General features: G+C 33.0%; 3 protein-coding genes across 3 annotated transcripts; 1 reads left to right on the top strand and 2 right to left on the bottom strand.

Moving 5' to 3' along the window:
• The first annotated feature begins 453 nt into the window (after positions 1 to 453).
• LOC101203690 (uncharacterized protein At3g61260) lies at positions 454 to 4,042 on the top strand. The gene is made up of 5 exons (XM_004133823.3): positions 454 to 764; positions 2,713 to 2,766; positions 2,896 to 2,983; positions 3,236 to 3,317; positions 3,504 to 4,042. The coding sequence occupies exons 1-5, from the start codon at positions 632 to 634 to the stop codon at positions 3,696 to 3,698; spliced, it is 552 nt and encodes a 183-aa protein (XP_004133871.1). The 5' UTR covers positions 454 to 631; the 3' UTR covers positions 3,699 to 4,042.
• Positions 4,043 to 4,880: 838 nt separating this feature from the next.
• Positions 4,881 to 7,673, bottom strand: LOC101203440 (transcription factor MYB17). The gene is made up of 3 exons (XM_004133822.3): positions 7,086 to 7,673; positions 6,310 to 6,439; positions 4,881 to 5,872 (listed from the first exon to the last, which is right to left on the bottom strand). The coding sequence occupies exons 1-3, from the start codon at positions 7,219 to 7,221 to the stop codon at positions 5,221 to 5,223; spliced, it is 918 nt and encodes a 305-aa protein (XP_004133870.1). The 5' UTR covers positions 7,222 to 7,673; the 3' UTR covers positions 4,881 to 5,220.
• Positions 7,674 to 12,708: 5,035 nt separating this feature from the next.
• Positions 12,709 to 19,395, bottom strand: LOC101203201 (DEAD-box ATP-dependent RNA helicase 8). The gene is made up of 10 exons (XM_004133821.3): positions 18,633 to 19,395; positions 18,114 to 18,174; positions 17,667 to 17,901; positions 16,716 to 16,954; positions 15,509 to 15,760; positions 15,231 to 15,411; positions 14,918 to 15,006; positions 14,766 to 14,839; positions 14,561 to 14,680; positions 12,709 to 13,209 (listed from the first exon to the last, which is right to left on the bottom strand). The coding sequence occupies exons 1-9, from the start codon at positions 18,899 to 18,901 to the stop codon at positions 14,602 to 14,604; spliced, it is 1,479 nt and encodes a 492-aa protein (XP_004133869.1). The 5' UTR covers positions 18,902 to 19,395; the 3' UTR covers positions 12,709 to 13,209; positions 14,561 to 14,601.
• Between the last annotated feature and the right edge of the window lie 170 nt (positions 19,396 to 19,565).

Raw genomic sequence — 19,565 nt, forward strand, 5'->3', positions numbered from 1 at the left:
ACGAGGGTAGAATTAAATCTATATTATTGAACGAAAAATACTAAATATATATTTTTTTTTAAAGTAAATATTTTAGTCTTTTTCGAGAGATATTTTGGTCAAAAACAAAAGAAATTCATAACAATGGGCCCGGGTAGTCGGGTCGACCACGATCATTATAAATAAAGCAATTATTCCATGTTAATGCAATCTTCAAACGGCGACGTTTCACGTTGCCGACACCTATACAATCGAATCTGACTGACGTGGCGAAATTCAATTGATTACCACGTTTTAGCTGTCCATAAAGCTACGATTAAAACGCGTAGTCGATTCCAACGGATCGTCGATATCATCAGACAACACTAACCGTCAGATCAAAGATTGACCACAGAACTCACGTACTCTAACAAATCAACGGCTGCTACATAAACGCCGCATCGAAAATAATGGACCTCACCTGCAAAACCCACTATCAGTTGTAAAGTTTACACCACCACCGTTTTTTCATTAGCTCTTTGAGCTCAGAGAGTATATATATAGAGGCCCACAACGGATAGAGATTATCGTTGTTGAAATTTTTTGTAGAATTTTCATTTTTTGAACTTTTTTTCTTTTTTCTTCTTTTTGAGAGGTAAGAATTTTGAGATCGATGGTTACGGCACCGGAAAATTCCGTTTCTACTCCGGCTCCGACTCCACCGCCGGCGTCAGTTCCGGCTGGAGTTCCGAGTGAGGCTGTGGAGGATAAGGAAAAAGCTATGGTTACAGTGCCTATCGTTAATAGTAAACTCTCTTTCTTTCTTACTTACTTTCTTTCTTTTTTTTTCATGTTTGTTTGTATGTGTTTGTGTCGATTTGTTTCATTCTGTCTCATTTCTTTCCTTGATCGGAGATTTTGATGGTGAATGATTTATTACACAATATTAGATGCTAAAGTGTTTGAATTATACACGCTTAGGTGAATTGTGAGATTCGTTTTTCTTCATTGAGCGCGAGCTGTGCATAGTTTAAGAATTCAGGCCGTCGTCGTATTGTTCCTTTTCTCGCTCTGTTTTATCGTTTAGAAATGGATATAGTCGTAGGGAGAAAAATCTGTTCAAATTTGATGTTGGCGAAAGATTCGCTTAGTAGAGTTGTCTTTTACTCTGAATTAGAACCAGAAGGAGTAAGGAACAATTGAGAATCTATGATTTTTTATGTCATCGGCAGGATCAAAACACATAGGAAAGGTAAAATGTCAATCGAACGCTGTTTTTTGAAGTAACTTACATGTTATTTCTTCTTTTCTTTTTTGAGTGTTGAGTTCTTCAAATTTGTATGTTAAGTTATTGTCTACTACTTTTAGTTCTAGTACTTTCTATCCTGGATAGAGATTGGCGGTGACGTTGATGTCTAAACATTTATTGCAATTCAGATTGAAATGAACTGTATCATATTGATATTCTATCTCAATTATATTATCATCTTTCCGATGATGGCGTTGCGTTGGGAAAAGTTAAATGAAAGCCCATCGCCTTCACATGTATAGAAGTTTTGAATGAGTACCTGTAATCCCCGTATGGGAAAAATTGTCTTATTCAATAATATGCTGCAAATGTTACTTTAAAAATAGTATCGTTGATCGTTCGTACTTTTATCTTTCGTTCTTAGTTTGTATCTTTTTCTGGTTCATCTCTGTTATTTTTTGTTTACACTTCTATTGCCAATTACAGCATAATAATACTCACGGAAAGTCTTGTTTCACAATTTTTCTGAATTTCCAGAGAGAAGAGAAATATGTTTCGCGCCCCTTGAATAGCTTTTCCTCCCTTTGTTTTCCTATTAGTGAGATGTGCTGTACTGGGTCCACTGGCGTTTCTTCTATTTCTTAATTTTTTGTTTTCAATATGCGTAAAGTTGTAGATAAATCTTCTTCAAAAAAGTTTTAGATAAATTGAAGATCGTGTTTTCGCTTTTGATTACTTGCTTCCTTTATCGTTGTAAAGGAAGATATTTTTCAAAAAGAAACTATAAACATATACTAATTACAGCTTTTTCTTAAATGGTCATGATTATTAATCAAATAGTTGTTTGGGTAAGGTGGAATCAAGCTCTTTGTCCTTATATATATACTTTTAAAGATGCTAATGATGCATATTACAGCTGTCTGTCGTCACCTTGAAGAAAGACATCTCATCTTTGCCCTTTATGTCATTTGATTCTTTTTTATTCATCAAAACTGGTCAAAAAATTCTATTATATTTGTTTAAGTTTCAACTTAACAACAGTCTACCCTAAGCTTTTAACTTGCCATCTATTTAATTTCCTTAGTAAAGGTGGGTCATACCGATCTTTTAATTGTCAATTCACCATTGAAGTTTCTTTCTGGTTTTTCAATTATCATCAAAGCATGCATGTCATAATTATCAATTAACCATGAATGAACAATGTTTCGCCATTGTGGTGCCAAATTTACATGGAAATGAGTGCAGGGGAGAGAACAAAAGTGATTTCACGCAATCGGCGAACTTTTAATAATAGTAAAAGTTAACATACCATTGCTCTTTGTCCCACCGTAGTAACTTTATCTTTCAACTTCTATTATGGCTAGTGTGATTTTCCTTCCAAGTTCAATGGCTTTACATTGTTTGATACCGTTACCTTTATTGCTTTAATCAGCCTGAAAACTTTTACGATGGGAGTTTTCTCATTTAACCTCTTTTTTGCTCCCTCTATTTTTGGATCTTAACAGAAACTAAAGAAGATACTGTACCAAAGAAGGCTTCCGGTGGATCTATTGATAGGGGTGAGCATACAACACGCATCTTACTCATTCTATATCATCTAATTTTACAATAACAATAAAATATTTCAAAATAATGGTGTGGAAGTTCCAAACTTACAAGACTGACCCGATCCTCATTTTTTTAATTAGATATTGCTCTTGCTGAGGTTGAAAAGGAGAAAAGGTTCTCCTTCATCAAGGCCTGGGAAGATAGTGAAAAATCCAAGGCTGAGAATAAGTAAGTCTTTAAATGAACTCATACTATTTGCTAACAACTTAGTTAAGTTTCCGCAATGGTTGTCATTTGTGGATAAGACTTGTGTTTGATATGGATTTTAATTCCCAACATTCCTTGCATTAAATCCCAAACTATCATCATAGAATACAACTTTTTGCTGTATCACATAACTATTTGTCAATTCATGCCTGTCATGATATGAACTTAATGATAGTTAATGACAAAAATATCTGTGTCTTCACTATTTAATAGGGCACAAAAGAAGCTCTCTTCTGTATTGGCATGGGAGAACAGCAAAAAAGCCAACCTGGAAGCCAAGTTGAAAAAAATTGAGGTAACCATTTTATATATTCCTCAAATTAGGGAAACCGACCTCTCGCAATAAATAGATTGGTTCTTAGGTCAAAAGTTAATAACTTATGTTTCGGAAGCATTGTCTTTGTACTTGATCGTTTGAATGAAGCTAACAAATAATAGATTCAAGGCATAACCAATGAGTGGAATTGAATTTTCAATACAGGAAGATTTGGAGAAGAAAAAGGCTGAATATGGAGAAAAGATGAAGAACAAAGTGGTTTTGATACACAAAGAAGCAGAAGAGAAGAAGGCGACAGTGGAAGCACAAAGGTCAGAGGAATTGCTGAAGGCAGAGGAAACAGCAGCAAAATTCCGAGCAACTGGAACCATTCCAAAGAAATTTTTGGGATGTTTTTGATAATGAGAGGTTTCATGAAATTTATTGTGAAGCTTTTGTGTTGTTAATGTTAATGTTAATGTCACGTACGTATTAATATTCATATAAGTAATTAGTAATGTGCCATTGTCCTAATGTATTGTGTTTATTTTGTAAATGTTTGTGCCTTTGGTTGTGGCCTTGTGTTGTTTGTTTTGTTTTGGCCAACAAATCTTCAACTGTTTATTATTTCTTTTGTTTTTGTTTGTATAAAATGTGTGAGAGAGAGTGTGTGTGTGTGTGTGGTCTTTGCCATTTTGTTTATGTTTCTTCTTCTTCCTATAGTATAGTTCGATAGTTCAAATTTTAGAGTTAAAAATTCAAAATTCTCGACCTTCTTGCATTTTTAACATTATACTAAATATACTCCAATCATGAGATTGTTTTCAAAACAAAAAAAAAAAATCATGAAATTTAGATTGAGATTAATATTAAGGTTCTCCAATTTTATGTTTTCTATTTTTAACAAAGCTTATAATCTTTTATTTTAAACAAAGGTTATCTTTCTTTAGTTCATTACTTTATTGAGATTAATAGTAAGGTTCTCCAATTTTATGTTTTCTATTTTTAACAAAGCTTATAATCTTTTGTTTTAAACAAAGGTTATCTTTCTTTAGTTCATTACTTTATTTGACCATGTATCAAAAATTTTGTATCAATTTTAGAAATATTTATTAAATAAATTATAGTATTTTTTAAAAATTACAAATATAATCAAATCTTTAAAATAAATTGTTTTCTGTCCGATTTTTTTAAAATGTTATATATGTCTATTCAATCTTGAATAGATGTCGAGTGTTTTTAAAATGTCAAATTTACTTTATATTTCTATCAATCTTGAATAGATGTTGAGCATTTTTAAAGTGTAAAAAATGAGTTTTGAAAGTGTAGATATGTTTGAAAAGTGAAGAAAGAGTTGTTTATCGATTGACTTTTATTTTATTTTTGTTTTTCTTTAAAGAATGTCCATGAACATTGCTTTGATAAATTGAGACCTCTCAATTCTGTGTTTAGTCTAAATCGACGTTTTAAACGATCTTGTATTTGGTTGGGAAGGAATAGCTTATTTTCTATGTTCTCTTGAAACACTACAAGAGGTAAAAGTGGAAGAGAAGTCGTAAAATAGTGTAATAGGTAGATAGATAGATAGAGTTAGAATAGAGGTGTAAAATACTAAACAATAATCACTAATCAGTGTATCATAATTCATAAGGCCCTGATTTCAAAACCATATTATATGATTATCTACATACTTACTCAACAATTGCTGCTCACTAGAAATCCAAAATCCCCTTTTCAATTGCTTTTATAAGTAGCAATGGAGATAACAACCTCTTTCTCTTAACACAGATTCCTTCCACTTTAAAGCACAAAAAAAATTGGTTTATCTTACCAAATAGTTTTGCTAACAAACCACAAAACTTGGGACCTAAACTACCAAAGAAACTTGAATCACTATCCCCATCGAAGAAGGTTGATGAAAATAAGGCTCTTAGTAGATCTACTAATGCAGATGCTGCTGTGTGATTATGTTGTCTTCTTCCAAGAAGCTCATGTCATTGTTAATGGGGAAATCCAGAAGCAGTCCTAATGCACTATCCGATGACTCCTCGAACTCGTTTGCACTGGAAGAATCAGATTTAGACATCACAATGTCAGTCATGGATTGGAAGTTTTTGTACTCTGTTTCTTCGTTTTCATTGTTGCTTTCCATGGCTGAGGAACCGGTGTAATCAACTCTGTTGTGAGTTGCAACAATGAAAAGTGATTCACATTTAACTGATGAGGATAGGGGGCTTAGGCTTTGGCATGTGGTTTTGTCATCTCTGCACCTACGGAATGATTCGCCAACTTCGGAGTTCCATATTTGAAGAAAAAAGTCGGAGTCGGTTGTTCTTTCCATGAGAAGTGGGGTGAAAAGAGATGACTCTCTTGAAAGCCGCGCTTCAGCTTCGAGCCGAGCACTCTCCCACTGCGCCATGTGGCGGGTGGCTGGAGATGCTGGTGCTGTAGAGGATGAGCAGCGAGAGTTGAACGGTTCGTGCGTCTGTGGATCAATGCCAATGCAAAGAAGACGTTTCTTTAGGTGAGTGTTCCATAAGTTCTTGATTTCATTATCCGTCCTTCCTGGCAGTTGAGAAGCAATGGCAGCCCACCTGCAAGAATTTGATCAGTAAAACTCCATCAAACGACTTCCATAATGCAGCAAGTAGTTGAAGACAAACAATCTCCCCATTGCATCCTTGTTCAAGAAGTAGAAGAAGATCGATTTTTTTTGCTTCAAACCTCAGAGAAAGCAAACAACCAATTAACATGATTGGCCTCCAGATTCTACAAACTACTATTTAGAGTCAAAGACTTAGCCTCAAGTTTTTTTTTAAAGTGGTTCCAATGGCCAAACACGGACTAAATATCTCTCTCTAGAACCGAAAGTCAGGAAGAAAGACCACTAAACGTAGTTAGCTCTTTCCAAATATCTCATTGTTGCTCATTTGAATTGAATTAGTATTTTAAAGGTGATCAAAGGAATGATGACATTAATTTAATCAGTCAACTTTATGATAACATCCAGGAAGAAACAACGAGGCATCACCTGTTTCCAAGAATTCCATGAAGCTGAATAACAAGCTTCTCTTCCTCAGGGGTGAAGGGACCACGTTTGATATCTGGTCTTAGATAATTTGTCCACCGTAAACGGCAGCTCTTCCCACACCGTAGAAGACCTAAAATAAACAAATCATGCAGACAGACCATTCCATCCAATGTGAGAGACAAATAAGAAAAACGTAAGAACAAAGGATAAAAATTGTACCCTCCCAGTTGTGCATGAAACTTTCTAGTGTGGAATCTTATAGATTACACTGGAGGTGAAACAGGAAACTAAAGATAAAAATAAATAAATAAACCAACTATTCCTTATTTCGAAGGATAGTCGAGGCAGGCAAGCATTCCTTGACAGGAGAAGAGTTTTCAGTGGGAAAAATCAATTATTTTATGTTCAACATCATTTGCGGGGAATACAGAACGATTATGCAGAAAATAATTCTCAGAACAAAAGATTTAAAATGATGCCAAAACCTTCTCCGGCACATTGTTAGGTAACAAAGCAGAGACATAGCTGTCATTAAATCTATGGATCGGCGAAAGGAGAACGGTGGGGTATTGGGAAAGTGAGAAGGGAAATGGCAAGGTAAAGGACTAACTACACAAGCTTCGTCTTCCTTCTTTTCCTTTTTTCTATCATTCCATTTACAATAAATTTCGAAGTTATGAACGAAGGAACACTTTCCAGAAGTTAAAATAATAAAAAGAGAATGCTGAATGAGAGATGACAAATGGGGAACTAGCGAAAATTTTGGATCACTAAACCTGCAAGCTTGGGGAGAGATCTCCAACTACCGTGGCCATTGTTTTCCCTAATATAGTTAATAAGGAGTTCATCTTCTTCCGATGTCCACGGCCCTTTCTTTAGCCCCTTCTTATCACAACAAGGTGTCCTCCCCATCTCACAGCTTTCACTACCAGAGGCAGAGACACTCCTTCAAGTGGCCAAGAGTGAAAGAACAAAATCCAGATCCTTTCTTAGCACATCAATTTCTTAGAGCGAATTCACAAATGGATGAGGAAAGCCATGTGAAGGGGTTATCTCAATGAATTGAAATGAGAAGAGGGAAATTAATGGCTATGTGAGTCTGAATGGGAAGGACAAGGATCAGCTAGTTTCAAGCTGGTTCTTGCAATAAATACTGACATGGTTGAGCATAGTAAGAATTGAATCATCATTGAAAGTAAAATTTGTCCAAAAAAATTGAGGGAGTTAATGCAGAGGTTTCTTATTCTGAGGTTTTACAATTACGCACAACTGATATAAGAAATAAGCGAATAAGGAGAAGAATTTATTGCGGATTCTCACAATGCAGACGAGCATTTATTGAACAGAGAGAGATTTGAGACGCATTTATTATGATGAAAATGACATACAGAGTACGGGACATACCATGACAAGACCAGGCCTTCACCACTGTTCCCTTGTGGGTCTTCCAAAACTCCCTCTTCCCTCTTCCCTCTTCCCTCTTCCCTCTTCCAATCTCATGGCTAAAAAAGAAACAAACCAAACTTGATTTCTTCAACTAGATATTCGTAATCAGTAAACTTTCCTGCTTAATTTTAGTAGGAAACTCTAAATTGTGAAAAACCTCCCCTTGATTAAGATAATGATAAATTACAAAACATATGTATGTGTGCCTAAAATAAACAAATACATCGACTATACCTTTTTCCTATCTAAAATTGGACAGAATTCATTTGGGCATATGCTATTTAAGATAAGATTAAATCTTAATAATAGAAATTATTCATTGATAGTATCCGCCACTATAAACAGAAGACAATAATTCACACGAATTCAACAATAATCGAGGTCAAAATGAGTCTAAACTAAAATAGATAAATACTGAAACAAAACAGAGTTACCTTTATCTCACTGAGCAATTGAAAGTTGTGATAATAAATGCCTCGGAAAGAGAGAGAAAGACAAAACAAAATGTCATAATATCATTACTCCTTTTAGAAATTAGGTAAAGGAGTTGAAAAATGAAATTGAACAAAAGCAGAGAAGGTAAAGAGTGAGAAAGCTGAGATTCGAGGGCATCAGTTACAAATTCTGCTAGCATCGAACTGGTGAATAGAAAATAAACCAAAAATTGAAAGAAAACAAACGAAATCTTTTACTTTTTGTATGGATTTGAGGAGTAAGAATGCAGAAATTTGACTCGCCACTAAAAACAGGAGGATGAGGAAGAAGACGATACGATTACGATCAAGCCCTAAAGCCATTTGAAAGACTCAACCGCGAGTAGCTCTTTTAACCCATTGTTCGTTCCAATTTTGCGCCATAAAACACTAACCCGAAATTTGAATCTTTTTTGTTTTTATCTCTTTTTCTTTTTTTCTTCTTTCCTTTTTCTTTTTCACATTTTACAAACTAATAAAATAAGCCAAAATATTTATCAATTTTTATATGTTTTTTTTATTGATAGAAACTAATTATTTTCTATATTTTATCGATATTTTTACTATTTTACCCTTCGTAATAGTTATTGTTTTTTCACATATTTTTTCAAATAAAAAATAGTATAAAATATAAAAAAAATTATTTTATAGAACAAAACCACCTAAAAACAAAATTTATTTGCTAAATATACAATTCTTTTAGAGATATCCTTAAAGGTAACAAAATAATCTAAAATATTTATAACATATGAATTTTATTATTGAAGTATATTAGTGTCTATCAATATTTATGATCAATTAAATTTAAAATTTTACATCAAATTTCTTTTTTTTTTTACTATTTCTCTTTTAAATTTCTACATTTCATTTTTCATATTAGCTCTATATATTATAATTTATCGATTTGTGTGCCATCGTCATCTATTGTTTTACCCATCAATTTATAACATTTATTATTTATTTATTTTCTAATTTTGTAGTCCAATTTTTTTTTATTGTATTCTACTTTTGGGTAGTGAGGTACAAATTAAAAATATCAATATTAAGAATATTGCATATCAAATCACACCGAACTAATTTTAAAGTCAAAACTACTAAAATTTACTATAATAATAATAAACATAGTTTATATTCACCTCTACTTATAATGAATGATTTAGAGCAAAAAATAATTTGGTAGAATTGTTTGTGGAGATTAATTTTGTTATGAAAAATGAAGGCATTTGAGAATTTGAAAAAAGCATTCACATGAAATCACTTTCCAAACCATTTTAAGTGGGAAAGTATTTTTGGCCGTACACTTAAATACTTTTGACAATCAATATCATTTAAAACATTAATTAATACTCACATACAACATTCTCATTGTCCATCTCTTCTACAATTTTTCTTTTCTTATCCTTATCCTTCATCGACCCATCCCGATCAACTTTATTCTAAAATATAAGCTCGATTTAAGATAGGATTGACGAGCTTAAAACACTATTTGAATTTTGGTTTCGTTGACGACTAAACGTTAGAATTTAGCTTAGTTAAATAAAAGCTTTAGTCGAATTGAGATTTTACTTTGATCACCCGAAGGGTTTTTAAAATTTAGTAATTGATATTTTTATATAGTTAAGATACATAAATGGGTCGTGTGATTCCATGTCTATTTTTATTGCTCTATTAAACTGTATAGAATTATCATCTACTCATAATTTCAACCGTGGATGATTAAATGTCTCAATTTAAAATTTTATTGTGTTATATACCTCACTAAAAACTATATTTATTTTTGAAAAAACTATCTTTAAGTCCTTAAGTTTACGTGAATATGTGTATTTGGTCTTTGAGTTTTAAAAATAGACATTTTTAGTCATCGAGTTTATATAAGCAAACTTATTTAGTGTCTGAGACTTCAAGATAAACCTTTTTAGCGTTTGAATTTTTAAAAGTAGGTTTAAAAGTTCTCTCAACTAATTTTATAATTTTATTTTAAACAATTATTTGTCGTTTTAAATTAAAAGAATAACTTTCCAAAATCATACTCTATAAAATTATTTTTTTATAATTATAAATACCATATAACTATTTTTAAAAACGTTAAACATAAAATACTTTTAAAGCCCTGTAAACATATTTTTAAACTGACTAAGAAAGGTATATCTTGAAAACTCGATAACCAAACATGTCTATTTATATAAAGTTGGAGCTAAAAAAGTCTATTTTTAAAACTCATAGATCAAAAGAACGTAGGGATGAGCATAAGTCAAATCAGTTTAGGTTTAGTAAAGCTCCAAACCGACCTCGACCATAAAGGAGTACTATAGACCAACCATTGATCGGTAGCATTTGAAATTTATTCAAAGCATTGTCAATTTGAATTTTTCTCAAACCATAACCACAACTATCAAACTTCTTATCTTCAATCGATCACCTTTGATTCGATTGACTCAACTTATCGATCCATCATGTTCATTCCTAGACAAACTTTGCCAAACATCTCGAAAGCATATCTATATTTTATTCTCATGTAAACATGTAAAGAAAGTAAAATGTAATGAAGAAATGTAAAAAAAATGAAATGAGAAAGAGCATTATTTGATTAGATGTCAGCAAAGGTGAAAATATGGACGAAGGACAGTCAATGGTAAAGTCAAAGATCTGTCCCTTCGCATTTACTCCTAAATCCCAACCTCTTCCTTTCTCTTCTCTTCTTTTCTTTATCCTTTCCCTTCATTTCACCCCAAAAACAAAAACAAAAATTAAAACTTTTTGTAAAAATAGTAAAATATATATATATAATAATAAATAAATCTAACAAATTTAAAAATAGATAAATAGCTTTTTAATAACTATTTGATAGTCATATCATATTATTGATTACTTGTTATAGTTGTCATATTCGTAATATGAAGAAAAAAAATGTGTTATGGACTCTTTTTTAATAAATGTTTTTGTCGTGTGATTCAATTTCATAGCTTGGATGTAATTTTCACATTATTATATTTTGTTGTTGTTTTTTTACATCTTATGTACGAGTATTTTTGTCGCATTTGAATTGTAATTGAGAGGTTGGTAATTTTACTAATTTAAACCATGAACTTTTGTATCTCTGGCAATTTATACTCTCTAAATTATGTTCGACCACTATCGTAAAACTTGTAATTTTAGTCAATTAAACTTCTAATTTTTCATATAGACTCTTCGTTAAAATTATCTTTGATACATTAATCTTTTCATTTTTTTTTTTACAATTGTATCAAAAGAATGTGTAATTTTTTCTAAAGAAAAAGTGTAATAAAACATATAATATATTTTTAACCTAACCTTAAAAAGATGACATTTTACCCCAAATTAAGATATTTTAAATGGCATATTAAACACATAATAATTAAGCTGTCAATATTATGGTTTTGACCTATGCTAGATTAGGTCTTTTGAAATATATATAAATTGAGATATTGCTAATTAGTTCAACCAAAAGGTCTGCATTTCTGCTCAATAAGTCATGTAATTATTGAGATGCTTTTGTCCAAAATTGCAAATAATTATTTAGCAAAATCACATTCAGTATGGTTTTTCTTTTAATTTTTAGAAATAGGTAAACACAAAAGGTATAGCTACGTTACACCATACATTAATGGTGTACCCTAATATCCAACATCTTTATTTTCCAAGGTTCACTTGTCACGCACCATGTTCGTTTTTATTGGAGAATAAATCTCAAATGATCTCTTAGAAATGGAATTTTTTAAAAACAAAATTTTCCATTTTCTTTCTGTTTCAACCTTAAATTTCGGATGAGCCTTTTAAAGTTAATTTTACTTAATGACAAGGTGGGATGACATTATAGCTTTCAATTATAAAAGTTCAAATTTGGACCTCCTTGGGCTATGAAGAACATTTTCAAAACTTGAAAATGTTAAAAAAGAATTGAACTATTTTAAAATCACTATCACCATGAAATTCAAAAATATAAATATATATATATGTATGTATATATATAAAAGTAGATAAGATACCAAAAAAGAAGTGGGCAGTGGGGGATGGGAAGAGCAATGAATTCAACACCCAGAGAGCAGTGTCGGGGAAAGGTTGCGTGAAAGAGAAAAACGATCAGCTTTTCTTACTTCCATTTCTGTCGGCGGCAACCCTAAAACCAAAAGCAACCCTTCACCACCACTTCACTTTAATTAAACACCACAACATTCATTTCTTTGTATATATATATACACACACATATGTATAAATCATTAAATGATACACTGACTACATAAATATTTCTCTTTTTTTTATTGTTATTACAAAAACAAAACCAAGTTTAAAGGGGCAAACGATGATACAAACAGAATACATTCAAGTGCCAGATCTCAAATAAAGAGAAACCCATTGAATCCTCATACCATGCAAGAAAAACGTCTTCAAGATTTATCCAAGACAACGAAACCAAATGACTTCAAATGCTTGAAAACACTTTCTTTTCAACACGATTATGAAAAGATAAAACAAAGAAACTGTGACCATTAAACTTCAAGAAAGTGAAACAACTGAGAAGTTGGGGAGAAAAGGTTCTAAATTTAGGATTGGAAACTGCAGTCTATAAAGAAACGAGAGAGTGAGAGAAAGAGAAGGGGGGAGAGATTACAATACATCAAGAAAGTTGGAAGAGAGCAAACGAGGAGAGAAAAAACAAACAGAAGAGAAAACAAACAGGTCAGTTGTTTGATAAAAATAAGGCAAATAACTGGGACCCTGAATTCATCCATCTCGGATTTTCTTCCTTTTTTTTTTTTTTTATATAGAAGGAACCAGTCTACATTCTATCCTAATCTTCTTCCTGTTAATGTCTTCAGGCCTATTGCTTTCTAAACTAATAGTAGAATTCCCAACACAAACACTCTGCACAACCTGAGTCTTCCTTCCATCATATTCACTCAGAAAACAAGCCTCCTGTCGTACCCAGATATCCTTCGTTCTTCCGAGGAGCTTCATTGCCCTTCCAAAGAAAACACAAAATGAATAACCAACGCATCAATAAATTTCTTACAATTATTTCTTCAACACTCTAGCAGAGGCAGCAGATATATTATTATAAAACAACATATCTAGGACAGTAACTAAAGGCGCTTTAATTAAATCTATACAATCTTATTGTGTTCAAACTTTTCACATCAATGCTGCCAACCTCAGATATTTGTACTAGTATGGTCCTTGGATCAACGTGTTGTAGGAACTCCTTTTCTTTTTTCCTCTCTTTTTTATAACCTCAGATATTTGTACTACTGATATTGATGTTTAGTACGAAGGTCAGCAACGGGTAATTAATGATCCAATAAAATAACATGATATCAACCAACCTGCTGCCTAAGTGCCTGCTAACTAATAAATATCACAACCCATAAAACTAACAAAGTAAAATAATACTTCAAAAACTAGGTTCGTAGGTATCAAAATTTTATCCATTTTGACAGGTCAATAAGGATTTCTTTGGTAGATTGATACTTTACATCCATTTTTTAAAACAGCTTCAGAAATTTATGATTAAAGAAGTGCAAATTCTGAAAACTAACATTTTTATATTTAAAGTGTATCTAGGTTTTGAAATTTAAATCACTAAATACAAAAGAAAAAAATACATTTTAAACTATTGCATTTATTGTACAAAACTTATAACCAAGGACGTTTTCATAAATTAATTCTAAACAGTATACTCAACCTAATTTTTAGTGGGTGACTATGAGTGTTAAATGATTCATAAACATATAATTAAATGCGTTTAAGACAATTGTAGAAATTAGAATCCATTTCTAAATTTGGCAACACATATCCAAAAATAAAAATACAACTACATATTCATTGAATCCTTGTTTTTAGTTTATTTATTTCCTATCAATCAGGTCACAAGTAATCGACTCAAACATAGAACATTTTATGCTGATCCTATAGTATTATTATCTAGAATCAAGATAAAAAACTTGTGTGTAATGATAAACCACCAAACAGGTAGGTTATGAAAGCACACACAAAAGTGACTGCTTTTGCAACCGTTCACACAAATCCTCATTCGTCACAAGGGCTTCAAAGTATATAACTATAATGATAACAAATAAAGGTACAGATAAGATACCCAAGTAGTTTGAGGAAGCTCACTATTGAGTGAACTCAACCCTATTCATTCACTTCCCTCATTCTATTTATTATCGTCTCCTTAGCTAATGAATAATTTACTTGTATTCTAATAATTATGCTAACATCCCTATTATAGGGGTACTTTTCGTTTATTGCACATGCATATGCTAGTGTGTGTATATATAATGGAGGACTAGGTAGCACAGTACGGGTTTTACCTGCAATTTTTTTACCCCTAGGATCCAGTGCCCACCACAAATTACCGGCAGTAGATTGCCTGGTCAATATGGGGTGGTATTTGTTTTATTTCAGTTCCAAGTTCTTGCTCGATCCTGTACCTGTTGTATGGAAAATCACATTTCAGCGTATCTGAATGTATGATGATGGCAGTCATCAAATAAAACATCAGTAAAAAAAACATACAAATTGAAACGATCCTCATAGGTGATTAAATTCACGGCCAACCCAAGGTGTCCAAACCTTCCAGAACGTCCAACCTGCAAGTGAACAATTTTGAAATGGTCAAGGAAAGGTAAAACTCAAAAGATTCAACAGGAGATGAATGTGACACATACCCTGTGTAGATATGTCTCTGAATTCTTGGGGAAATCGAAGTTAATAACGACGTTTACTGCTTGAATGTCTATTCCTCTTGTAAATAAATCTGTAATTACATCACGTTTAAAAAAATTAATTCAGGACAATTGGGATAGTTTAACAGTTTTTCTTTTGCTATGCTGGGTAAAAGATGTGCTTTTTCAAAAAGAGGACTAGAAATTTGTAGAGTTAAACAAGATTCAATAAAAGATGCTTAGATGTAATAAATAAATAAAGGTCTGATTATCAGCTATGTAAAAATGAACAATTACGCACATACAAATAACATACCAGTGCAAACAAGGTTTCTACATGCACCATTTCGAAAGTCATGAAATACTCTGTTACGATGATCTTGCAGCATCTTTGCATGAATATAGAAACAGGAATAACCAAGTTCTGTTATTTTCTTGGCTAACAACTCAACTCGATTTACCGAATTGCAGAAGATAATTGATTGGTTAATTTGTAGCTGCAGATAGAAAGATTAAGTTTGTTATTTACAAAGAAAAAGAGACCGTAGGGGAGGAAATTAATTTATTTTAAACAAAGCACGTTTGCAATCAAACCTTAGAGAAAAGAGTATTAAGGCAGTGAACTTTTTGTCTCTCTTCAACAAATGCATAGAATTGGGTGATACCCTTTAGAGTGAGCTCGTCCATTAAGTTTATAACATAGGGCTTGTGAAGATATCTATCTTTGAAGTCCTTCACAGTTACAGGAAAGGTAGCGGAATACATAAGAATCTGCCGGTTTGTAGGCAGAAAGCGAATCAGATGCTCTATTGAAGGTTGGAACTCTGGAGACAAGAGTTTGTCAGCCTGAGAAACAGAACAAAATGGTTAGCTTTTCACAATGAGTTAACTATGCAGATCCTCTCCAAACTATAAAATACGATAATACATGTTTCAAATTGTTTTTGTTGTATGATCATGTTGAATTACTCCTCAAACTAAAAACTTAAGCAAGTGGACTAAGACAAAATTAATCAATAGGTATACATTTCTGAATGTGGAAACCACATCTTCTAGAACTACCCCAAAGATTTAAATTTACACAGAACTTGCAAAAGATAATAATAAACAGAAAATTAGAACATTCAGTACCTCTTAAATATAAACATAAATTTACACAGATTTAAACTTAAGTCTTTCTTTTACTAATCAGCTAATAGCAACACATGGACTACCTCTTTGGGGAAGATCGTAACTTGCATAAGAGAATAAAAACATAAAATTAGGTACTTCAAACTACTATGTGCAACATGTTTAACAGACAAGATAATGGTTCAGCACGCAAAAGGGAGGATGACTATACAGTGAGAAAATAATCACAAGCAAAAGTGAAAGTCACCTAGGTATGTCAATGAAAAACGGCCATGCTGAAAATAGAAAAATGATTAAAAATATTGGACCAATTATAAAATGGGAGAAGTATTAAAACCATAAATCGTGATTGAAAACATTAGATGTATTACATATCCTGAGAACATTTGATTTCATGTGGAAAAATCAGTAGAACGGAGTAAGAAAAAACATCATGCTGAGTTGTATTTCTTACACTGTATTCCATTGAGTACATTAGGGTAAAAATGCAATTAGTATTTGTCGCCCATATCATTGTTCAATGATCAATCTACAGTAATACAATCATTTTGCTTGCATTCCCCAACTACTCTAGTATTACAAGAAAATGCAAAATAACACTGACAACAAAGCCACTAATATGTGACCTCCAGAAACGGAGTAAACTTGTGTTCATATCTCATGTAATTACCTCATCCATAATAAGCATAGAACAGTCTTTCAGTACACAAACGCCCTTTTTTGCAAGATCTAATATTCTTCCAGGAGTTCCAACTAATAAATGAACTGGTTGATATAATCGCATGATATCATCCTTTAAACTGGTACCACCTGTCGTAACCATCACTTGAATATTCAAATTCTTCCCAAGTTCCTTACAAACTTGTGAAGTTTGAAGAGCCAACTCTCGAGTTGGAACAAGGATAACAACTGTCAAAACAAGTGAAGAGAGCAAAATGAGATAGAAATCAACAATGCCATAGAAATTAGCATAACAGCATTGAGAGAACATGAATAAAAAGACAACCACCCATCCCCAGTGCCTTACAAGAAGAATGATATGATGTGTAAAAATTGAAGTCCTAGTTTAAATTAATAGAGCACAAAATAACAGTGGTTGAAAACGAGTAAGCAATGTGCAAAAATTCAAAACTTTTCACTGTGAGGGGGAACATACTAAGTAGGTTGACGCAAATATGAAATAACTCAAGAGGTTAGTCTTATCTTGTGGAAGGGTTTTTGGTGGGAAATAATAGAATCAATATCATGAATTCACAGCTTGAAAGTGTCCTTTTTTTTTTCTCCCTTTTGGGCATTGACTATATATGATTTTCCTTTCTCAGATATATCCGGAGAGCTCAAATATGAGATTCAATATGAGCACCAGTTTTGTGGGTAAAATTAATGACCTGGTCGAAGGAAGGGGCAACACAGCAAGAATGTTGTTGTGTAGAATTTCTAGCCTCGTGAAAAACCTAGGGATAACTACAGCACATTGAGAATGTTTGGGCTTTCGATGGCATTAATGCTATTTAGAATTTGGATAATGAATATAAAAGGAAACTTGTCGATTCGGAATTTAAAAAATGAATCTGCTTTTTAAAAATAATATAAGATTGATGAGAACGGGTTAAAAACAAACCTTGGATTACATTGTTATCCTGATCAATCTTTTCCAAGGCAGGAATACAAAATGCGGCTGTCTTTCCAGTTCCGTTCTTTGCTCTTGCAAGAATATCACTACCAGTTAAAGCAATTGGAATACTTTCTTCTTGAATGGGAGAAGGTCTTTCAAAGCCTTTCTCATAGATTCCCATGAGTAGTTCACGTTTTAAAAAATAATCCTCAAATTCATTTCCCTTGGTAGCCGTCACATCCTGAAAATGGATAATGTGCAAGTCAGATGCTAACAAACTTAGGCATGTTCTTAAGTATTTCCAAAACACATGAACTTTACAGAAAACAAACTGAAGATGAGAATATCACAATAACACTAATATGCATGCCTGTGCAAGCGGATAAATCAGCATTCAGCAGTCAATATTTTATGAACTGGTTGTAAAACATCAAGAAGATAGTTGAACAATACCTCTGTTTTATAGCGTGTATCAGGTGGTGGAATCTTTAGCCTTGCCTTCCAATCTTGTGAACTGCAAGAACAAGAAAGTGAATAAAGGATAATGATCAGTTATTGCGCATACCAAGCAATACAACTTACCAAAATTCAAAACATTTCTGTTAGTACGGGAAATTTGAAAAGGTAAATGTTTCGTAACATCAGAACATCCGAGAATGTACAAAATCCTCCTCAGTCACATGAAATATGTGCAAAATATCAAAAGTGGCGCTCAGAAAGAAAGATTGAACAAAAACCAGAGACTCCATAAATTTTGACTGTGTCTGATGCTTTCTGCGAATAGAATCCACCATTTTTATGTGCCCCCTTATACAGAAAAACAAGCATACACTTTAACCCAATTCCCAAATCACAGCTCAACCCCCATATGAGCTTACAGAAAAATGAATCCAACCATCCTATATAAATGCCCATACAAAATAATGCATATATAAACAGAGACACAAGGTCAATCGTGTATTTAACACGAACCTCGAGTCGACAGCCTCCGACTGCACGGTCTTCTCAACCTCGTCAACGTTGGAATCAGCAGGACCGCCACCTAACTGGTTCCTTTTCAGCCACTGTTGTTGTTGTTGAAGCTGTTGGTGTTGGTGCTGTTGTTGATACTGCTGATTGGGCACCAAATTTCTCTGTACGTATTGCTGCTGGTGTGGCCTTGACTGAAACGAAGGGTTCGCATTCACGCCTCCCCCTCGTCCAGCGCCGATCCCAGGTGGATACCTTCCCCTATTGTTCATAACTAGTCACACTGATCGAGACTCGAGATACCCTAACGACGTTCAAAAAAAAAACCGGGAGCTAGGGTTTCCGATCAAATGATTGAATGACGACAAAAACAAAGAAGAAATCTAACGAAAACTACCAAGATCGAAAAATAATCGGGGCTACAAAAGGGTTTCGCTCAAGTTCTTCACTAACAAATCCTACAATTTATACATGAACAAAAATCCACCAGCTCTCGTAATCCCAAGGCGGATATAGAGCAAATCTGAAAACCAAAAAAAAAAATGTAACAACAAAAATAGAAGAAAATTTGTACAGATCTAGGTCGAGAAATGGCAGAAATTGCAGCAATAGAACAATTTACAGAGGATTGAGATAAAGATTTTGATCTTAATAAGCTGCGGCGGATTCAAACGTAGGTGAGAGCGGCCGGATTTTTCTTCTCGTCAATGTTTTTTTCGGTCGTTTTTGCGGAGAGAGAGAGAGACGATGGAGTGGAAGTTACTATCGGAGAGCTCTTAGGGCATCCGAGGATGGAAGTGGGGTTACAATTTTTGCAGAATGGTCCCTGCTATACTTTTTCTTTCTATATAAGGACAAAACTTTTGTTTTTATTTCAATTTATTTTCTGTTTTTGTGCTTTTTTTATTGATTTCTTAACTTTTCAGGGGCCTTCGA

The sequence above is a fragment of the Cucumis sativus genome, chromosome 3 (assembly GCF_000004075.3).
Source record: "Cucumis sativus cultivar 9930 chromosome 3, Cucumber_9930_V3, whole genome shotgun sequence".
In the NCBI taxonomy this organism is placed as follows: Eukaryota; Viridiplantae; Streptophyta; class Magnoliopsida; order Cucurbitales; family Cucurbitaceae; genus Cucumis; species Cucumis sativus.